This window comes from Typopeltis vanoorti, chromosome 5 (assembly GCF_054136105.1).
Source record: "Typopeltis vanoorti isolate ZY-2024b chromosome 5, IOZ_Tvanoo_1.0, whole genome shotgun sequence".
In the NCBI taxonomy this organism is placed as follows: Eukaryota; Metazoa; Arthropoda; class Arachnida; order Uropygi; family Thelyphonidae; genus Typopeltis; species Typopeltis vanoorti.
The window spans coordinates 170341971-170366618 of record NC_143553.1 but is presented as its reverse complement, the minus strand read 5'-3'; the positions used below and the strand labels follow the sequence as shown (position 1 = coordinate 170366618).

The 24648-nt window shown below is 35.6% G+C and overlaps 1 protein-coding gene across 1 annotated transcript in view; it reads left to right on the top strand.

The window, feature by feature from the left end:
• Positions 1 to 24648, top strand: part of LOC150107054 (transmembrane 9 superfamily member 1-like) — a 372331-nt gene that overhangs the window by 277409 nt on the left and 70274 nt on the right. The window contains exons 11-12 of the mRNA XM_090392919.1: positions 143 to 235; positions 16767 to 16877. Coding sequence (XP_090249045.1) covers positions 143 to 235; positions 16767 to 16877 — 204 coding nt within the window. The remainder of the gene's footprint in view (positions 1 to 142; positions 236 to 16766; positions 16878 to 24648) is intronic.

Genomic DNA, 24648 nt, shown 5'->3' with positions numbered 1-24648 from the left:
AATTTTGTAGCGCAGGTTGCATAAGCCATGACAGCATACCCAACCGAAATAGCCACGCAACGTAACTGATATATATATATTTTTTTTCTATCACCTTCAAATATAGGATTGGAAACTTATAGTTTTTTTCCTCCTCATCTAGGTATAGCAGGTTTTATTTCAGCAAAAGTGTATAGGCAGATGGGAGGTCAGCAGTGGGTCTGGAACATTAACTTGACATCCTGTTTGTTTTCTGGCAAGTATTCATATTTTGTTACAGTTTAGTGCTCTTTAATATTTATTAAATTCCTGTTGAATTCTATTTTTATTAAATTCAATTTAATATCACATTAATGTCACTGTGTAATATATACTTAGCCAGCCAGCTGGCCTTGTTGTCCAAGTATGATAGGCATTGTATGAATAACAGTGTGAACCTCTCATGATAGTCTTGGGATTCTACAGAGGTACCCAGTTGATAATAATGATATCTATAATTTTGCTGATATGTTGTTGATTAAACAAAATTATAGTTAATCAGGAACAGTTATAAAATTGCATATATTGTTTTGGAATGTGGGTTTGTGTCTACTAGACTAAGAGGATTTGATATCTTTCAATCAGTTAAGAGCATTTAACTTGTTTGATGTAAACTTTATTATTATTATTATTACGTGACACCTCCAGGGGAAGTCCAAAGACTCATCAAGGGAGGGTACCTACTCTGCATCTCTCCATCTCTACTCTTCAATCCACCAACTACAACGAAGCAGAACCACCATCATCATCCTACACCATAGGTTACCAAACTTTTTCGGGCCACTTCCCACTTTGCAAGACATAAATTTTGTAACGCCCCCCCCTATTATACACACATATATACATGCTCTATTTTCTCATTGTCATAGAAAATTGACATCTATTTCTATCTGACATTGTAAATTTTCAAATGATTAAATAATTGAAATAGAAAATTGATAAAAAAATTGACCGTGTAAGACAGGCATAAGATGAATTAAAATGCAACATTTAAATTTTAAATGATTATCTAATTGCAAAATCACGAAAATAATTAATTTTTAAATCATCATCATCATCATCATGCATATCAAGGATTTAGGCCTAGCATGGCCTGTTCCGGCCTTAGAAGTCATCGTTTAAGAGGACGTCCTGGTTTACTTTTTCCTAATGGCTTGTATTTTAAGGCTTGTTTTGGTAATCTTTCTGTTTTCATTCTTTGAACATGTTCCATCCATTTATGTTTATATTTTTTAATTTTTTCTATTACTGGTTCTTGGTTTAATTCTTTCATAATTTCTTCGTTTCTTTTGTGATCAGATAGGGTATACTCTGCAGTTTTTCTCATAAACTTCATTTCTGCTGTTGATAATCTTTGTTTGTCTTTTTGTTTTATTGTCCAGATTTCGCTTCCATACATCTGGTTTGTTTTTGAACTAGGTTTGGTTTAAATATAGAGTTAATTACACCTGTTATTTTTAAATATTTTGCAATTTTTACGTTTATATCTTTTTCATTTTCATATGTGATCGTACATCCTAGGTAGTTAAATGAATTCACCTGTTCTAAGATCTTGTTATCTATTACTATTTTAGTTCTTGCTGGATCTTGTCCTTTAAAGGCCATAGTTTTTGATTTTTCCGTTGATATTATCATACCATAATCTTTGGATATCTCATTTAGATCTAGAATAGCTTTCTGTAGTTTATTTTCAGAATTTGTAATTATTATTTGGTCGTCGGCAAAAAGGAGAGTGTTTAAGTTTACTGTAGGAGAAAGTTTAATTCCTTGATGTAAATTTTTATTCCATTTTATTATTATTATTTCATTTAAGTAGATATTAAAAAGAGTTGCTGAGAGGGGACATCCCTGTCGGACCCCTTGGTTTATCTCTCTCGTATATGATAGCTCATGATTTAATCTTATTTGTATTTAATTATTTTCATATATACTTATGATAGCTTTTAGGATATTATTTGGTATTTGTCTTTCTTTTAATATGTTAAATAATATGTTTCTTTTAACTTTGTCAAATGCTTTTTCAAATTCAATAAATGCAATATGTGTTTCTAAATTGTATTCTCTTCTTTTCTCTATTAATTTTAAGCAAAAGGCTGGGTCTATACATGATCGTCCTTTTCTAAATCCATTCTGTACTTCTAAAATAAAGTTTTCGGAATATTTCATTAGTTTGTTATTTAAGATTCTGCTATATATTTTGTAACAGGAATTTAGTATACTGATACCTCTATAGTTTTTAGGGTCATCTCTATTACCTTTTTTAAAGATAGGAATCACAATTGCTTTTTTTCATTCTATTGGGGGGGATATCAGTTGAATAAATTTTATTTAAAAATAATAAGAATTCTTTCTTTGAATCTAGTTTCTGCATATTTATATAGTTCTGAACCTAGTTTATCTTCTCCAGGGTGATTTTCCGTTTCTTGTTTCTTTCAGGCTGATTTCAAATTAATTTTTAAATATATATTATTAATTTCTTCTGTAAAGAGACACCGACCCCTAGACCACCTGAACGTCCCCAAATGCTTCTGATCCCACTATAGTCCCCCTAGAAGACTTCAGCGCCCACTGGGGTGGGGGGGCGGTACCGCCCACTTTGGGAACCTATGATCTACACCAATACCATCTACTGCCCACTACCACCACTATTTTTTTCACAGATAATCACAAACATTCATACCCAGAGCGGGATTCGAACCTGCAGCCTTTTAGCTGGAGAACGGATACTCTAACCACTCGGCCAACTAGGCCGGTATTATGGTAATTTGTTGTTGTGTGCTTGCTTGCTATTTATGATGTTATATGATGTTTTAATAAAACATTGAACAGATAACATTTTTTCTGACATTTTAGGTTATCTAGTATAATTTGTTCATTGTGTTTGACTAGTTGTCCTCATACTGATGAACCACACAAAAATGTTTTAGATCTGCTATTGATATCTCAACTCTGTAACCTGATTAGGTTTCCCCTCCCACACACACACACACACACACACTTCTTTTCTGTTTGGTCAGTTATAATGTGGTGTCTTTAAGAGCTATAATATTCTTTCCTATAGATGAAAGATTATTTCTTAGAATTCTGAGGTAACTGTTTTTATCAGTGATATTTTGGATCATATCATCTTCTCTTTCTTAATATCTTCTTTTATATTTAAACTTATTGCCTTGTTTATTGCTGTTATTTCAATAGTTCCTCTTTTCCCTTCTGCAATCAATTGTTTTTTTCTTTTCAGTAAAGTTTATTGTTTTTTCTGATAGTTTCTTAGTCCAGTTCCTTTTGTTTTGTGCTGATTCACAAAGAATGTTTCTTATTTTTTCTTCATGGTTTCATGGTCATTGCTTATTCCTATATTTGATATCATTTGTATATTTTCTGATTTCTACTGATGCCTTGAAGGTATCCCTATTTGTGTAAAATATTTCAGCTTTTATAATATTGGGTTGTTGCAAATGAAATGGCCGATTTTAAGGACGACTGAAAATGAAGGGGGTGCTTAAGGGTCAAAGCTGTATAACTGAGAAGAGACCTCCACATAGCCTTTAAAGGAATGCAGAGAACTGACCAGGGCTTCTGACCTAATGTCCAATCCTCACCTTCTCATGGTGCACCCTGTTGGGTATCTACTTTGATACTGAACGAACGAGGATGGGCTGGCAATTTGGGATTTAGCCGACCAAATTGTATTCTTATTGGTTAAACCAAAATAAAAAAAATGATGGTACAACATGACAAAGTTTCATGCCGGCTGGGGTGTCGCCCGGTTAAACAAGGCCCCCGTTGTTTTCGCCAGGGAACCAGGGCGAACAGCGAAAAGTCAGCTACTGGAACAAATCTGAAAACAAACCCCAACTCAACATCACCAGAGTTAAAGATATCGGTACTATCAACGTAAGAAGCCTGAACGGCAAAGAAATGGAGCTAGCTGAGGAATTAGATAAGTACCAGATCGACATAATAGCGGTGACTGAAACAAAAAAAGACCAAAACTGGTGAGATCTTTCTGAGCAATAAATACAAAATGTTATATTCAGGCAATGACAATCAAGGAAAAGAAGGAGTAGCCATAGTATTCAACACAAAATACGAGGCTAATCTTCTTGAATGGCAGTCAGTCTCAAGTAGAGTAATGTGGGCAAATATGAGAATGGGGAACTGGACAATGAGACTTATTTGTGCCTATGGTCCCACAGAAGGTTCTACTAAGGTAGAAGTGGAGGAATTTTTTGACGCTTTAGAAAAAGCAACTGACACAATGAAAAAGGAAAAGTTCGTCCTTGTTGGGGATCTAAATAGCAGAGTAGGAAATGATTGTGAGACATACAAAAATATTTTGGGAAAATTTGGAGAAAAGAGCAAAGCTAATAATAATGGCAAATATCTGTTGGATTTCTGCTCAGGACATGGACTGGTTATTACTAACACCATGTTCTAACATAAAAATGTGCACAAATTCACATGGAGAGAAGAGGCTAGGAATAAGAAAAGTCTCATTGACTATGTTATTGTTGATAGTGATGTTTTCTCCCTGGTGCAGGACACCAGAGTGTACAGAGAATTTGAAATTGGAAGTGATCACTATTTAGTCTTGAGCAGGATAAAATTGAATTTCATATTGAAAAGAATAACATGTAAGAAAGTTTTAAAGCGAATAAAAGTTGAGCAGCTCTCAGATGTGAACTTTAGACTAAAATACAGAAATATTATTGAAAAGAAAATGAAAGTGTTTGAGAACAGGAATCAAACCTTGGAGATTCAGTGGCAAACTCTGAAGGAAACATTGATTGATTCTGCCAGAGAGGCATGTGGTGAGGTTGTGTGCAAGGATAAAAAAATCAGAACTCCGTGGTGGACACAGGAAGTTAAAGAGGCAGTGAAGGAAAAGAAGAAAGCATATCAAAAGTTCCTGGCAAATAAGTCAGCTTTTACTCTTACAGAATACAGAGACAAATGTAAGAAAGCTAAACAGTGTGTAAAACTAGCTAAACAAAAGTCATGGGAGGACTTTGGCAAGAATATAGAAAATAAATATCAAGAAGGTGGCAAAATATTCTGGAGGTTGTTGAAGAAGTTTAGGAATGGTGGAAAGAGTGCTGTAAAAGGAATTAGAGATGATAAAGGTGAAATGAAAACAGGAGAAAAAGATATCCTTGAAGTATGGAGTAATTACTTTGAAAAACTGCTAAATGAAACAAGCAGTGATGACAGCACAGTGATAAAAAACACTGACCAGGCATGCAATCAGGAATACATATCCATACTTGAAGTAGAAAAAGCCATCAAAGGCTTGAAATGTGGAAAGGCAGCAGGAGTAGATATTCGACCAGAAATGTTGAAGTATGGTGGTATAAGAGTCTTACAGTGGCTGCACTGCATAGTTCAGAAAGCCTGGACAGAGGGACGAATTCCTGATGATTGGAGTAGAGCTCTCATAGTACCCATATATAAAAAGGGAAATAAAACTGAATGTGAGAATTACAGAGGTATTTCCCTACTAAGTGTTCCTGGCAAGATCTATGCAAGTATACTTGAGAAACGGTTGAGAAGAATTGTGGAAGAAAAGCTTGGTGAAGAACAAGCTGGATTCAGGCCAAATAGAGGCTGTCAGGATCAGATCTTCACTTTACGACAAATAGTCGAGAAAGCATGGGAATATAACAAAGATCTGTATTTAAGTTTTGTCGATTTGGAAAAGGCATATGACAAGGTGCCAAGAGAGAAGCTATTCAATACGTTGCAGTTATATGGTGTCGATGGGGCATTATATCAAGCAATACTTAGTCTTTATTCGAGTTGTGAGTCAGCAGTTAGAATTGAAGGAAGTACAGGAAGATGGTTTAATGTTAAATCTGGTGTGAGACAAGGATGTACATTATCCCCTCTGTTATTCATTATCTATATGGATCACATTATGAAGGAATGTGGTATTAAACCTCATATCAAAATTGGAGATGTTAATGTCAGCTCTTTGCTTTATGTGGATGATGTTATACTTCTAAATAAATCCGCTACAAGTCTGCAAGATTCTCTGACTAAATTGAATAGCTGTTGTAATAGATATGGTATGAAGGTCAGTAATAAAAAGACAAAGACAATGAAAATAGGCAGAATCATTGAAAATGTCAACTGTGTTGTGAATGGAGAACCTGTGGAACAAGTAAAACATTTCAGCTACTTAGGCACAATTTTTACTGAAGATGGTAAACTAAATATAGAAATAGACAACAGAATCAGCAAAGCTGGTATCGTGGGAAGTCAATTGAATAAATTCATATGGAATAAGAAAGAAATTAGTCGGAACACTAAATTAGCTGTATACAAGAGTGTTCAAACCAATCTTAACTTATGGATCTGAGAGCTGGGTCAGAAGTAAAACACTTGACCAAAGACTAGAGACCGCAGATATGAGAGTCCTGAGAAAGATTAGAGGCGTGAACAGATGGCATCAATGGCAATATCATATTAAAAATGAAGATATTAGGAAAGAACTTGACATTGTCAGCATCCAGGAATGCGTTAGCAGAGCTAATCTCAGATGGTATGGTCACTTAAATAGAATGGGAGAGGAAAGATTAGCAAAACAAGTGTTCTCTGCCAGGTTGGCAGGAAAACGACCCAGAGGAAGACCAAGATATAGGTGGATTGATACGGTACAAAGTGCCTTAGACGATAGAAATATAAGATCTGATAATGTTCGAGTCTTGACAAGTAACAGACTGATTTGGAGGAAAATTGATAGGAAGTTAGTAATGATGTAATTTTTTCATATAGTACTGTCATATCCTGTACACCCCTTGAGGGTACATGGCAGGAATTTGATGATGATGATGATGATTGAAAATGAAGAGAATAAAAAGAAGAAGAATACCTGTTTAATCAAAGTAATCTCCAGCTGCATCAATACATTGTTGCCAATGTGTGGCAAGGTCATTTATATCACATTTGTAAAAAATCGGTGTCCCTGGAAGTGATGAAGTCCTCCACTGCCCTATAAATTGATGCATCGTTGACAAAGCATTTCTTGGACAAAAAATGGCTCAACTGCTGGAAAAAATGGGAATCTGTTGGGGAAATGTCAGGAGAGTATGGAGGATGAGGCACAATTTTGATTTGCTGTATGGTTGACACTGCTGTATGTGGTTGGGCATTATCCTGAAGCGGTAGGACTCCATGTCTATTCACAAGTGCTGGTTGCTTAAGGCACAATTTGTCATGCATTTGCCGTATATCTGTACAATATCAAGCTGCATTTATCGTTTCACTTCGTGGAAGGAATGAGTAGTGAATAACACCAGCAGAAGACCACTATACAGTAAACATCTTCATTGGATGCAGAGGTACCTTTGGAGTCCTTCCTGGAGCATCTTTCACTCCCAATCACTGTAACGAACATGTACGATTGTCGTAGAATATCCACTTCTCATCCACAGTCACAATTCGTTGCTGGAACCTTTTTTACTTCTTAAGAGAGAAGAGCACACTTCCAAACACCGTGCTTTGTTTTCATCAGTGAGTTCGTGAGGCACCTACTTGTCGAGCTCCTTACTTTTCCTATTATTGCCAAGTGCTGTGAAACAGTTGAGAAGTGTACATTTAGTGTCTGGGCGATCTCTCGTACAGTGTACATTTAGTGTCTGGGCGATCTCTCGTACAGTTTGTCGTGGATCTGATTAGATCAAATCCTTTAATTCATTCGAATCAATGGATAAAGGACGATGGCCATGGGGTTCGTTTTGTAGCCTCAAATCTCCTGAGCGAAATTTTGCAAACCAGCAGTGAGTGGATCTCTCATTAGTTGTTCCTCCACCGAATGCTTTATTGATGTTTTTTACTGCAGCCGCTGCAGAATTTCCCAGTTTGAACTCGTAAAGGTATAGCAACCTTAATTGACTGGGTTCCATGATAGACTTGATGTTGGTAGTATTCAATGTTTAATACTCGTTGAACGAAACAAATACTACAATTGCATTACCCACATGTGACGCTGTCACATGACATAAAAAATTTGCATATACCTCAGTGCTTGCTTTCTTCAGCAACTAGTAGAAACCTGACAGTCATTCAATGCCCATTTCTTTTGCAACAACCAATATTTTCCTTTGTTTTTTTCTTTTTTTTTTTTTCAATACAACTTTATCAGCTTTCATTGGTTTTTCTATTTTCCCTCTCACCATTTTATGATCAGAGGTGAAACACTAACATCCTTGAAAATATGAATGCTTGAAGAAAGTATGAAATTTATTTCATTTTTGTTGTCTCATTAGGTCTGAAGAAGATATTCATAGCTTTGAAGTTAGTCTGTTGCAAGAAGTTGATCAGCATGTCTCCCATTTCATTCCAAAAACCTAATCCTTATTTTCCTACACTTTTCATCCCTTTTGATTCTCAATTTAGAATTGAAATCTCCCATGACTATTGTATATTGACAATTATCTTCATCTATTGTTTTTTTTTGACATCATCATCATCACTTTCACTTGTTGGGCTATAAACCTGTATTATTTTGATATATGTTCTGTCATTAATCTTTAATTTGACAAAAGCTACTCTTAAAGATAACCTCATAGGTGGATATTCTATCTGAAATTCATTTGTTTACAAGAAAACCAACTCCTTTTGATCTTGAATCTTCTGGTCCTTTCCAGTAAAGTGTATTGCCTGAATGTAGTGTAAGCCTCCGTAGCTTAGTTGGTAGCCCTTTGGTCGGAAAGACCTGAGTTTAATTCCCATCCACGATGTAATGAACCTTTATCTGGTCTCTTTCAACTAAAGTTGAGTTACAGAGATAGGGGTTTTTTTCACCCAGAAACTCTAGTTTTTCATCCTGCAGAACAGGCAAACTAGACCCATTAATACACATAGATTTGCAGCCATAAATACTTACAACAATATGCTGAAGAGATAGGACCCTCACCACATGTCGTTATGTCTGTAGTCAACCATAAGTATTCACTCAGTCATGGTAGCAGCCACCTAGATAGGAGATGACACATGAAGGGAAGGAAGTGTAAGACAGTTTTCCTCATTTCTTTTAACTTCTGATATTCCAATAATGTCCCACTTTATTTTGTTCAGTTCATTTTCAAGTTCTTCTCTTCTGTCCTGAGTTCCCAGTGTTCTTACATTATGTGTTATTAAAGTTATAGAGTAATATTTTCTTTTTGTGGTATTTTGTTTTGTTTGTGAATTTATTGTCCTGTTGAATTGTTTTCCCTGATTCATCAGGTTCCGTCCTCCAAGGATGGTTTAAGACAGCACCGTCATGTTGTTGGGAGATAGTGGTAATTGCTCCATTTGGTCTTGGGCAGTACATCCTTTCTTTCTTTGTGGCATTTGGAAGATTGATGGTTTCCCACGCTGACTAGACGTCTTGGGAAATGCATTTTTCTTCTTCTGCCAGCCTTTTAAAAGGTCACTCCTAATGTGGAGACAGACCCAATTAGGAATTTACAGAAGAATGACATAACAATATTTCATATAAAGTGGATATCGCATCTGTTTAAGGTTGGGTTATGTAGAAATGCCTTACAGCTCAGTTATTTTTACAAGGAATCGACAGTAAACTACCGTTTATCCAATCTTCAGAACAGCAATCCTTCAATTAACTGATCGTGCATATCAACGGACTTTTCTGTAGAGCACCATGTAATAATACTTTAATTATCGCGTCTCCTTTCTCATAACTGAAAGTTGGATAAATGGTGGATTACCGTACTTTTGTGTAGAAGCCCCCCCCCCCCCCCAAAAAAAATAATAATAAATAAATAAAATATTGTATGCTTGTTTGAGATGGCATATTCAGCTAAGCCAGACTGCTCAAGTTCTCTTTGCCAGATATGGGATATGTTTTTCACAATGGATGGCTGCAGATCTGTCAGACTGTAAGTTTAAGACAATTCACAGAAGCAAGGGATATAGTAAACACCTGGTAAGATGAGTGGAGGAAGCTTATCTTTAGGTTAGGATGTAAAGTAAAAAATCTTCTTTACAGGATGAAAGGACATCACAATGTTGAGAGGTTGTAGAACTTTAGCAGTAAATTTAGAAATCACAGAATTGGTATCCAGAAATTTCTTTCAGAGATCTAAAGACTGGAAGCCTAAAACTGTTAAATGCTTTGTTGATAAAGGACTCATTAAAACCATTTTTTAAAAAGGAAGATTTGATGTAATTCTTGGCATATAAGGTCTTCAGCAGAACAAACGATGAGCACAGTCTTAATGGATCCAGCTTTTTGACTGGGATAATGGTGAGATGTAGTATGAATATAATGATCACTATGCATTTCCTTTCAAAAAACTGAGATTTGCAAACTGCCTTCAAGCTGACATGAATCAGTAAATCTGGAAAAGCTAGCTGATTGTTATCTGATGGTAAACTGAATTGTAGGATGAATTACATTTATTTTCAATACACACAGTTTCAAATCTGATAGAGATCCATTCCATATCACAGATATATCATCAATATATGCACCCTTACTGCAGATTTAGAAGTGTCATTTAGGAGATGATCTTTGAAACGCTCATGAACTTAAGGAGTCTGGCCTAGCTGAACATGCTATCTCAATCAAACATAGGTCACTTTGATAAAAACCTAAACTTCTACCCAAAAGTAGATTCCTTGTAGAACACTTTCTACATCATCCAAATTTAAACAGATCTGATGGCCTTCATTTATCCTCTTTATGGGAAATATTGTTTATCATTCTGCTGTAAATTCCTAATTATTATTATCTTATATTTATGAGTGTATATTTTTTTAAATTAGAAATTGATTGCCCATTTGTTAATCTTACTTATACCATGATGGACTTTTAAAAATACATTATGGTGCAAAAAAAAAAAAAAAACTACTGAATAACTACACTGATATGTAGTGAAGAATTTATAGAGACACAACACACGTTGGAATAATTACTTTACTTATAATTAAGAAAGTAACATTCGACATCTTGACTTCTGTATCGAGGTCATCATCATCAGGAAAATACACATATGTACAGGACACAAGCTACATGACACTACACTATACAAAAAGAAGATGAATCTAAATGCTTGTTAATCATTTGCCTTAGCTTCACCTCTGGTGGAAAAAAAACAAAACATTAAAAATTAATTCACAAAATAACATAGGTTTTTTATACTAATATACAGATGATAAAAAAAAAATTATAGCAGAGCTACATTAAACAATTAAATAAAGTCCTCTCATTTTAGGGTTTTCTTCTGTTTGGGGCTGTAGTTTGCCTGTTGAAGTCATGAGTAAATCTAGTATGAGTGAGTTTAAGAGAAGTTATTCTGGATGCTATATGGGTTGAAGTTGGGTCCTCAAAATTCTTGAAATAATTTATCCATCATTCTTGTTCAGACTGGGATGATGTTTCAGCATTTCATAGGCTTCTTTGAACTTTCTTTCAAACCAGGTTTTGGTGCAGTGTAGGGACTTTTTTTTTTTTTTTTTTTTTTTCACCAGAGGTCAGGCTAGGGTAAATGATTAACAAGCATTTAGATTCATCTTAATTTTGTGTAGTGTAGGTTGTGTGCTCTTCATATGTATGTTTTCCTAATGATGACCTCAATAAAGAAGTTCAAAACATTGAATATTACTTTCATAAGTAATTATTCTAACGTGTGTTTTGTCTCCATAAATTCTTCACTATGCATGCTAACCACCATCAGCATTCATAAGAAAGAATACAACAATATATGTTATGGAATAAACAGGTGTCAAAGTTCACTACTTTTTTTATTTTTTCACCATACCATACTTCTATTATTTGATAATGGAACACAATTAAAATGCAATGTATTGAAGATGATTAATAGATAGATACTAAGGCAAAAATTTTACATCTACTAAATTTATTTCCACATGAGTTTTAGTTTCTGTAATTTCTACAAACATGACAGGTTACGTAACTAATTGGAAACAAGTACTCCAGGGATCAATCCTTGGGCCATTGTTATTCAATTTATGTATTAATGATATTGGGGGTGCTTAAGGGTCAAAGCACCCCCAATATCATTAATTGGAAATTGATCTAATTGGAAACAAGTACTCCAGGGATCAATCCTTGGGCCATTGTTATTCAATTTATGTATTAATGATATTGGGGGTGCTTAAGGGTCAAAGCTGTATAACTAAGAGGAGACCTCCACATAGCCTTTAAATGAATGTGGAGAACCGACCAGGGGTTCTGACCTAATGTTCAATCCTCACCTTCTTGTGGTGCACCCTGTTGGATATCTGCCTGGATCATGAATGAATGAGGATGGGCTGGCAATTTGGTATTTAGCCAACCAAATTGTATTCTTATTGACTTAAACCAATATACAAAATGATGGTACATGACAAAATTTCATGCCGGCTGTAGCGTTGCCCGGTTACACGAGGTCCCTGTTGTTTTCCCCACGGAACCAGGGCGAACAGCGAAAAGTCAGCTACTGGAACAAACCCTAAAACACACCTCAACAACATCACCAGAGTTAAAGATCGGTACTATCAACATAAGAAGTCTGAAAGGCAAAGAAATGGAGCTAGTTAAGGAATTAGATAAGTACCAGATTGACATAATAGGGGTGACTGAAACAAAAAAAAGACAAAAACCAGTGAGATCTTTCTGAGCAATAAATACAAAATGTTATATTCAGGCAATAACAATCAAGGAAAAGGAGGAGTAGCCATAGTATTCAACACAAAATACGAGGTTAGTCTTCTTGAATGGCAGGCAGTCTCAAGTAGAGTCATCATCAACTTCCTGCCATGTACACTCAAGGAGTGTACAGGATATGATAGTAATACATGAAAAAAATTGCATCATTACTAACTTCCTATCTAAAATTTTCCTCCAAAATCAGTCTGTTACTTGTCAAAACTCCAACATTATCAGATCTTATATTTCTATCATCTAAGGCACTTTGTACCGTATCAATCCACCTATATCTTGGTCTTCCTCTGGCTCGTTTTGCTGCCAACCTGGCAGAGAACACTTGTTTTGCTAATCTTTCTTCGCCCATTCTGTTTAAGTGACCTTACCACCTGAGATTAGCTCTGCTAATCCATTCCTGGATGTGACAATGTCAAGTTCTTTCCTAATATCCTCATTTTTAATATGATATTGCCATGGATGCGATCTGTTCATGCCTAATCTTTCTCAGGACTCTCATATCTGCGGTCACTAGTCTTTGGTCAAGTGTTTTACTTCTGACCCAGCTCTGAGATCCATAAGTTAAAACTGGTTTGAACACTGTCTTGTATACAGCTAATTTAGTGTTCCGACTAATTTCTCTATTATTCCATATGAATTTATTCAGTTGACTTCCTACCATACCAGCTTTGCTGATTCTGTTGTCTATTTCTATATTTAATTTACCATCTTCAGTAAAAATCGTGCCTAAGTAGCTGAAATGTTTCACTTGTTCCACAGGTTCTCCATTCATAACACAGTTGACATTTTCAATGATTCTGCCTATTTTCATTGTCTTTGTCTTTTTATTGCTGATCTTCATACCATATCTATTGCAACAGCTATTCAATTTAGTGAGAGAATCTTGCAGACTTGTAGCGGATTTATTTAGAAGTATAACATCGTCCGCATAAAGCAAAGAGCTGACATTAACATCTCCAATTTTGATATCATGTTTAATACCATTTTCCTTCATAATGTGATCCATATAGATAATGAATAACAGAGGGGATAATGTACATCCTTGTCTCACACCAGACTTAACATTAAACCATCTTCCTGTACTTCCTTCAATTCTAACTGCTGACTTACAAATCAAATAAAGACTAAGTATTGCTTGATATAATGCCCCATTGACACCATATAACTGTAGCATATTGAATAGCTTCTCTCTTGGCACCTTGTCATATGCCTTTTTCAAATCGACAAAACTTAAATACAGATCTCTGTTATATTCCCATGCTTTCTCGACTATTTGTCGTAAAGTGAATATCTGATCCTGACAGCCTTTTGGCCTGAATCCAGGTTGTTCTTCACCAAACTTTTCATCCACAATTCTTCTCAACCGTTTCTCAAGTATACTTGCATAGATCTTGCCAGGAACACTCAATAGGGAAATACCTCTGTAATTCTCACATTCAGTTTTATTTCCCTTTTTATATATGGGTACTATGAGAGCTCTACTCCAATCATTGGGAATTCGTCCCTCTGTCCAGGCTATCTGAACTATGCAGTGCAGCCACTGTAAGACTCTTATCCCTCCCCCCCCATACTTCAGCATTTCTGGTCGAATATCATCCACTCTTGCTGCCTTTCCACATTTCAAGCCTTTGATGGCTTTTCTACTTGAAGTATGGATATGTATTCCTGACTGCATGCCTTGTCTGTGTTTTTTACCACTGTGCTGTCATCACTGCTTGTTTCATTTAGCAGTTTTTCAAAGTAATTACTCCATACTTCAAGGATATCTTTTTCCCCTGTTTTCATGTCACCTTTATTATCTCTAACTCCTTTTACAACACTCTTTCCTCCATTTCTAAGCTTCAACCTCCAGAATATCTTACCACCTTCTTGATATTTATTTTCTATGTTCTTGCCAATGCCCTCCCATGACGTTTGTTTAGCTAGTTTTACACAGTGTTTAGCATCCTTGCATTTGTCTCTGTATTCTCTAAGAGCACAAGCTGACTTATTTGACAGTAACTTTTGATATGCTTTCTTCTTTTCCTTCACTGCCCCTTTAACTTCCTATTTCCACCAGGGAGTTCTGATTTTTTTTATCCTTGCAGACAACCTCACCTCAGTTGTAGAATCAATCAATGTTTTCTTCAGAGTTTGCCACTGAATCTCCAAGGTTTGATTCCTGTTCTCAAACTCATTCATTTTTTCTTCAATAATCTTTGTGTATTTTAGTCTACAGTTCACATCTGAGAGCTGCTCAACTTTTATTCACTTTAAAACTTTTTTACATGTTATTCTTTTCAATATGAAACTTCAAGTAGAGTGATGTGGGCAAATATCAGAATGGGGAATTGGACAGTGAGACTTATTTGTGTCTATGGTCCCACGTATGTTCTACTAAGGTAGAAGTGCAGGAATTTTTTGATACTTTAGAAAAAGCAACTGACACAATGAAAAGGAAAAGTTGGTACTTGTTGGTTATCTAAATAGCAGAGTAGGAAATGATTGTCAGACATGCAAAAATATTTTGGGAAAATTTAGAGAAAAGAGCAAAGCTAATAATAAAGGCAAATACCTGTTGGATTTCTGCTCAGGACATGGACTGGTTATTACTAACACAATGTTTCAACATAAAAATGTGCACAAATTCACATGGAGAGAAGAGGCAAGGAATAAAAAAAGTCTCATTGACTATGTTATTGTTGATAGTGATGTTTTCTCCCTGGTGCAGGACACCATAGTGTACAGAGGATTTGAAATTTGAAGTGATCACTATTTAGTCTTCAGCAGGATAAAACTGAATTTCATATTGGTACATCATGTACAAGGGTGGTACAACACATACGTTTTTGTACCACCCTTGTACAATGGAACTATCATACATTCCTTACATTCCTGTGGTATCATTCCTGAGCTGAGATTCAAATAATACAAACATGTGAAAAGCCAAGCCAATTCAGCTGAACATTCCTTTAACAAACATGCTAATATACCATCTGTCCCTACAGACAAATTCTTATGTTCATAAGTATTTGTCTTATGAACAACATGCAATAGCTCTTCAACCTCATTGTCATGCACCTCTAACTCTTCATCCACTGTAGCAGTAGCACTATGCACTTTGTTACATACACCTGGTTGAAATATCTTAGCAAAGTGAGCACTAATTACTTGAACAATCTCATTAGCTTCTGACACTAGAGTACCATCTGCATTCAATAAAATTATTGTTTCACATTCATTCTTTCTTTTGCTTAGGGCATAACAATAAAATTCTTTTGGATTGCCTTTAGCTTGCATAGCCAATTTTTTTTCATACTCCAATTTAGCTTTCTGCACAATACTCATTACTTTACTGACCCATCGGTACAGATAATTAAAAATACAGATATTAAGAAGGAACTTGAGATTGTTAGCATTCTGGAACATGTAAACAGAGCTAATCTCAGGTGATATGGTCACTTCACCAGAATTGCAAAGAAAAAGTTAACAAAATAGGTGTTAATGCCATGCTGCCAAGAAAGAAATCCAGAGGAAGAACAAGATGTCAGAGTATTGATTCAGTTAGAAGTGTCTTAGAAGAATGAAATGTTGAATCTGACAATAATGAAGCCCTGGCAGATGAGACTAATTTGGAGGAAAATTGATAATTAGGATTCTAGTAATAAAGTAAATCACTTGAGGATACATTTCAAAAATTTGATGAATCCTCATAGGTTAATCAAGGTCTTGTGTTTGACATTACCAGAGGGGGAAAAAAATTAAACGATGCAAAATTGATTAAGAATTAAACAGTCCAGTAATTATTAGAAGTACACTTAATTTTCAACTGTGTCATTCCAACATTTTTAAGTCACTTTGTACCTGAGGAAGAATATCGTATAATATTGCTGTTTTGTTCAATTGCTAGTATTATGAATCTATTTTATTTTCTCCATTAAGCACTTTGTCGTTGAAATGATTTAGTGATATTTTGAATAGAATTTTATAGTATTAAAATTATTAACATTATGGTGAATTATTATTAATAGTTATAAAGTGCTCTGTAAGTTAAGTGAATCATGCAGTTATCCACAAATTTTGTATGTTTTCATAGTACCTTTTTTCATCATTTGGAGTGTTCAGAACACTGTTGCTTGGTCATATGCTTCCACTCAAGCATTACCATTTACAACCATCCTCCTGCTTCTAGCTGTTTGGCTATTTAGTAAGTATCTTTAATTTCTGTGTGAATGCAAATATTTTCATGAAATAATTTACGAACATTATTTGTTGTAATTATGATTTTCATATGAGAGCAGCAAAGTTATAATTACATAAGCATCATTGTTTATCACTAAATCAGAGGGTCCATTTGCTAGTTTTGATATTTTACTTTTAGAAAATGACTCTGGGTGAAGAACTCTAGCGCACATACATTATCTACCAGTAATTGTCCAGACACTAGCGATTTACAGTTACCAGCAGGTGAACCTTAATATCAAGTATATCCACCTTTGGCTTTAATCACCTTCTGCACCCTTTGAGGGATGCTTTTCACCAATGTGCAGCAGACATCAGGTGGAATTTGTCTCTATTCATCCATCAAAGCAGCACTGAGTTCAGTGTCAGATCGAGGACATGCTGCTTTGTTTATTGTTGTGATGTTTGGCTTGTGTGCTGCTGCTCTTCCACAGAAACCCAGTAAATGGAATTCTTTTTGTACAGTATTACATTTTTAAAAGTCACTTTGAACCTTGGTGTTACTGGTTCTCTGGAACTCATCACACATGGTGTGTGATGATTGTAGCCAGTTTTTACATGCCACCTGTTTTAACACCCTCCTGTCCCTGTCAGTCATTTTTGGTAGCTGCCCTGGGTGTTTTGAAGAGCTTTCCTCTTGGCACCCAGTCATATGCCTTTTCCAGATCTGCAAAACCTAAATACAAATCTTTATTATATTCTTAAGATTTCTCAAGTATCTGCCTGAAAGTGAAACTGCTAAGTCCTGAACTAGTAACACCAGAACGTCTCCATTTGTTAATCACATTGGCAACTGTTGATTTTGGATGTTTCAATTGAGCGGCATTGGCATGTAAACATGTCACCAATGTTTATGCATGATGACACCTCTCTCGAAGTCACTGAGTCAAAGTCATGTTGCCATACCACCTGTATTCAACTGCTACAATGAAATACTGCTTTCTGCTATCTGTACACCGGTGTTTATGTTATTAACAAACCTGGATTGTTCCATATCTTCAAATAACAGAGGTGTCAGAAAATTATTGTTGGCAGATTGTGTGTGTGTGTGTGTGTGTGTGTGTGTGTGTGTGTGTGTGTGTGTGTGTGTGTGTGTGTGTGTGTGTGTAAACGAACAAACAAGCAGATGTAGACTTGGTAAATCTTTTAGTGATAGCAAACTCAGTGATCAAAGGAAAAGTTAATTATAGTAGAAGATTTGCTATAATCTGTAACTGGTAAGATTTATGCAAATGTACTTGAGAAACAGCTAAAAAATTTTGGAAGAAAAACTTGGTGAAGAACAAGTAGGATTCAGGTGAATTAGAGGTTGTCAGGATCACATTTTCACACTCAGGCAGATACTTGAGAAATGTTGGGTATATAACAAAGATTTGTATTTTGGTTTTGTAGATCTGGAAAAGGCATATGACTGAGTGCCAAGAGGAAAGCTCTTCGAAACACTACAGTTATGTGGTGTAAGTGGGACATTATATCGAGCAATACATACTCTCTATTTGATCTGTAAGTCAGTTATTAATATTGGAAGAGTTACAGGAAGATAAAATTGAATTTCATATTGAAAAGAATAACATGTAAGAAAGTTTTAAAGCGAATAAAAGTTGAGCAGCTCTCAGATGTTAACTGTAGACTAAAATACACAAAGATTATTGAAGAAAAAATGAGAGTTTGAGAACAGGAATCAAACCTTGGAGATTCAGTGGCAAACCTTGAAGAAAACCCTGATTGATTCAGCTAGAGTGGCATGTGGTGAAGTTGTCTGCAAGGATAGAAAAATCAGAACTCCCTGGTGGAAACAGGAAGTTAAAGGGGCAGTGAAGGAAAAGAAGAAAGCATGTCAAAAGTTCCTGGCAAATAAGTCAGCTCGTGCTCTTAGAGAATACAGAGACAAATGTAAGAAAGCAAAACACTGTGTAAAACTAGCTAAACAAAACTCGTGGGAGGACTTTGGCAAGAACATAGAAAATAAATATCAAAGAGGTGGTAAGATATTCTGGAGGTTGCTGAAGCTTAGAAATGGAGGAAAGAGTGCTGTAAAAGGAGTTAGAGATGATAAAGGTGACATGAAAACTGGAGAAAAAGATATCCTTGAAGTATGGAGTAATTACTTTGAAAAACTGCTAAATGAAACAAGAAGCGATGACAGCGCAGTGATAAAAAACACTGACCAGGCATGCAGTCAGGAATACATATTCATACTTGAAGTAGAAAAAGCCATCAAAGGCCTGGAATGTGGAAAGGCAGCAGGAGTAGATGATATTCGGCCAGAAATGGTGAAGTACGGTGGCATAAGAGTCTTACAGTGGCTGCACTGCATAGCTCAGAAAGCCTGGACAGAAGGACGAATTCCTGACGATTGGAGTAGATCTCTCATAGTACTGTTACGTCCCTATCTTACGATTTTTATTTGTTTGTCTTACAAACTGCCTACGTCTATATTCTCCTAACTTCTACATTCAAGACCTCACTAAAATTTCTACCAATATCTGAGCTATTGTTCCCCGTAATATCCCTAGCATTTGTATTTTAACTGCGCCCTTCGGGATACTTAGTTTAAGATATTTTATACATAAACAGAGAAAAGGAACTCAAATATCTGAAAGTGTAACTATTGCAGTCGTGACACTATTTCTTGTTACTCAACATTAATTCCTTAAGCTAGTTTACTTTTAACACTCTCTATCAAATTCTAAAGTCATATTATAATTTTTCCCTGATCACTTTAACAGTTCCGTATTATGACAATGGTACCTATCACAAACAGCTTCTAGTTAACATAAGACAAAATTCACAATAACTTTCTTTAGCTTCACTTACGGGCCTTTACCTTCTACTGAGCGGACTTGCTTGCATAACTTCTTGCAATTCAGGGCTATATAAACATCTGCGCCGTCGGCTGTACTATCCGAAACGAGGACATCGATATTTTCACAGCTTCCTATGACTCTTTGGTATGTTTCGCTTTCTACATAGGAATACGGGAATAGCTTTCCCGCTCACCTTCGATTCCTTGTTGTGGCATGAGAATATAAGCCATATCTCTCCACTCAGGAACACCGTGAAGTCCACTAGAAAACCAAACTAAAGCCCAAGAGAGCCTACTCCTCGAAAAAAAACAAAAGAAAAACCCTTGAGGGGGGGATTACCAACCCTTTTATAGCTGCTCTCCTAACGGCGCCATTTCTTACTTCTTTTTCCCACCTCCTACTTATTTTCCGTCTGTCTGCCAATTGGGTAGCATTTGGCCGCCACACGTCATTTTGATCAGCAACTCGTAACGAAGTTTCTATCTGGGTATAGGCCCTAAGCGATATTCCGTTATTTCTCTTGTTAGCCTCTATCTCAACCCCCTTTTTAAACCTTTTCTCAGAATTCTAGTTAATGCTTAATCTGTAGCGTATTTCATGACTCATTCTTTTATACTTATGCACGTAACTCTTTCATTCTTAATCGCATTACTATATTAATTCTTAGTTAGCTACTTATTTAATACAAATTCCTTGTTTAGTCATAATACATCTTAATACATTCTTTTCTTTTGTTATCTTAACTAAACAATAGACCTTTACATTTTACTCAATTTATACTGGATGCAAGAATATTTTATTAATTAACTTATCCTTTTTATGCAGGGGTTTTTATTTATGTTATTTAATTTTCATGTTACACCATGATAACTGAGAATACTATATTCTCAGGATATCAGGTGTAACAAAGGTCCCCCCTTTAAACAAAAAAAATTTCTTTAATAGAAATTTCTTTTTCCTTTGAGGTGTACCTCTTCCCCTTTTTTTTTTCTTTTACTTTCCTCCTGACTATAATAATTTACAAGTCTTGTACAATCAGTGAGTATGCGTGCAGCCTTCATAGCAAGAGGTAAATCACAAACTAACCACTCACTTATAGTCCTTCTAAGTTTAAATATGAAACATAAGAAATCTGCATAAATAAACTGCCTCTTAGATTGTACATTTTCTTCTTTTCTCCTATTCACGTTCCACTTTGAGTATTTAAAGGAACCTCTAGACCTTTCAAATCTCTCTATTAAGTTAACATCGATCTTTTCCTGACTACTTTCATCTAATTTCTTTTCCCCTACACTTTGATCATCTTTTACTTTTACGTTCGTTATGAGGTGAGTCTCCATCTGGGTTGTTGTCTTTGGATGTTGAAGTTAATGAAGAATCAGTATGACTATCATTGCTTTCTTCATAGACTGTACACTCTGTACTATGTTAGTCTCATCCTTCATCCTGTCTTGATGTGATTCTCTAAACTTCCTTACCTTATTGTTTCTCTCTTTACCTGACCGCTTTCTTCCATTTAGGAACATTTCATTACGAGAGAAGTCGCATGAGAAATTATGCTTCTATAGAAATCCTATTCCTAAAATTATTTGTGAGCTTGGGCGAGATGTCCTTGGGAGGACCAACAACTCCTGCCAAACACACACATTAAACTCAGGTAAGTATAATTTCACTCTAACCTTCTTATTTACGTAAACACTAGAGGTCTCAATCCCCAGTAATCTGATCGGTTTCTTTAATCTAGAAATGCCTCGCCATCCATGGAATTTTATTCTTTGAAAACAATGATCCGATATGATAGAAGCCTGTGAACCCGTATCTAGCAATACATCACAATGGAAACCTTGTATCTTACCCTTAATTATCATATCCGTCTTTCTTTGTTCATGATTTCTCTGCCTATCTACATAATTATGAGGAGTTTGCCCAAACTTTGACTCATATCTATTATTATTCATGGGGATCTCCTATTTCTAAAACAAAAACGAGCAAAGTGACCTATCTCGTTACAATTGAAGCATCTAGGAGGCTCCCTTCTGTCCCTTTGCTCATGAACTCTTCCTTGATTCTTTGAAATCACTGTCTCTTGCTGTTGTATGACTCCAGATAGTTTCTGCATAATTGAGTCTACTCTGTCTAGAAGGGGTCTCTGCAGACTCTCAACTTCTTGTTTAACCAATTTTAATTGTATCTTCAGTTTTGCTACAATTAGGCTCTGGGGTTCTAGCAGATAATGTTCCTAATTGTTTCATTACCTCACCTAACCTATCCATAATGGGTTTCTGTAGTATCTTGATCTCTTGCTTTACAATATCTCTTATCTTATCTGAATCAATATTAGACTCTGCCAAATTGTTTATCTCTTGCTTATTACCTTTATCTAGTCTCTCTCCTGTCCTTGATCTGTCTCTCCCTTTCTTACTCTCTTTAATATGTCTCTGCTCTCTTTAAAAAGTTTTCTTTTCTTCAGTTACATTCACTGACGCCTGAACATGTGCGGGACGAAGGTCTCCGAGCAATTGTTCTCGTTCTTTTACAGCATCGTAACACTCTCTTAAATTAGATAGTTTCTTATCGAATGCTGTTTCTTTCAACTCAGGTCTGACTCCCTGCCTGAATTGTTGGAAAATAGCCCAGTCCAAGTGAGGTTTTTCTTCACTATTGACACTTAGGGGTACTAGCAACCGTCAGTAACCTGTTATGGAACTCAGCCACACTTTCCTTTTCTTCCTTAGAACACGTGTGGAGCTTCCATAAGTTAGGTCCCAAGCTTCCTAGTTTTGAGAACTCAGAAATTAGGACTGACTTAAATTGGGAGTAATCCAGGGTTTCCTTAAGAATAGGGGAAGAATACAGAAAAGCTTTAGCCTTTCCCACCAGTTTACTTCTGAGTAGGACTAGCAACTGAAAATCAGTCCATCCTCCAACTCTTCTAAGCTCTTCTATATAACTGAAAAAATTTAGAACGTCATCAGTCTCGCCTGAAAATTGTGGGAACACTTGCTGTGGATTAATATACATAAAAAATTCGCTGTTGCCCATGTTTAAACTACTGGAGGGTTCATTCATACTTGCATCCAATTTACACTAGTCAATCTATTTCTTACTTCTTTTTCCCACCTCCTACTTATTTTCCGTCTGTCTACCAATTGGGTAGCATTTGGCCGCCATATGTCATTTTGATCGGCAACTCGTAACAAAGTTTCTATCTGGGTATAGGCCCTAAGCGATATTCCGTTATTTCTCTTGTTAGCCTCTATCTCAACCACCTTTTTAAACCTTTTCTCAAAATTCTACTTAATGCTTAATCTGTAGCCTCTTACATAGCGTATTTCATGACTCATTCTTTTATACTTATGCACTTAACTCTTTCATTCTTAATCGCATTACTATATTAATTCTTAGTTAGCTACTTATTTAATACAAATTCCTTGTTTAGTCATAATACATCTTAATACATTCTTTTCTTTTGTTATCTTAACTAAACAATAGACCTTTACATTTTACTCAATTTATACTGGATGCAAGAATATTTTATTAATTAACTCATCCTTTTTATGCAGGGGTTTTTATTTATGTTATTTAATTTTCATGTTACACCATGATAACTGAGAATACTATATTCTCAGGATATCAGGTGTAACAGTACCCATATATAAAAAGGGAAATAAAACTGAATGTGAGATTTACAGACGTATTTCCCTACTGAGTGTTCCTGGTAAGATTTATGCAAGTGTACTTGAGAAGGATTGTGGAAGAGAAGCTTGGTGAAGAACAAGCTGGATTCATGCCAAATAGAGGCTGTCAGGATCAGATTTTCACTTTACAACAGTTAGTTGAATAATCATAGGAATATAATAAAGATGTGTATTTAAGTTCTGTTGATCTGTAAAAGGCATATGACAAGGTGCCAAAAGAGAAGCTATTCAAAAAGCTAGAGTTATATGATGTTAATAGACCATTATATCAAGCAATACTTAAGTCTTTATTTGAGTTGTAAGTCAGCAGTTAGAATTGAAGGAAGTACAGGAAGATGGTTTAATGTTAAATCTGGTGTGAAACAAGGATGCACATTATCCCCATTTTATTCATTATCTATATGGATCACATTATGAAGGAAAGTGGTATTAAACATGATATCAGAATTGGAGATGTTAATGTCAGCTCTTTGCTTTATGCAGTGATGTTATACTTCTAAATAAATCTGCTACAAGTCTGCAAGATTCTCTGACTAAATTGAATAACTGTTGTAATAGATATGGTATGAAGATCAGCAATAAAAAGACAAAGACAATGAAAATAGGTAGAATCATTGAAAATGTCAACTGTGTTGTGAATGGAGAACCTGTGGAACAAGTAAAACATTTCAGCTACTTAGGCACGATTTTTACTGAAGATGGTAAATTAAATATAGAAATAGACAACAGAATCAGCAAAGCTGGTATGGTGGGAAATCAGTTGAATAAATTCATATGGAATAAGAGAGAAATTAGTTGGAACACTAAATTAGCTGTATACAAGACAGTGTTCAAACCAGTTTTAACTTATGGATCTGAGAGCTGGGTCAGAAGTAAAACACTTGACCAAAGACTAGAGACCGCAGATATGAGAGTCCTGAGAAAGATTATAGGAGTTAATAGATGGCATCAATGGCAATATCATATTAAAAATGAGGATATTAGGAAAGAACTTGACATTGTCAGCATCCAGGAATGCATTAGCAGAGCTAATCTCAGGTGGTATTCACTTAAACAGAATGGGTGAAAAAAGATTAGTTAAACAAGTGTTCTCTGCCAGGTTGGCAGCAAAACAACCCAGAGGAAGACCAAGATATCGGTGGATTGATACGGTACAAAGTGCCTTTGACGATAGAAATATAAGATCTGATAATGTTGGAGTCTTGACAAGTAACAGACTGATTTGGAGGAA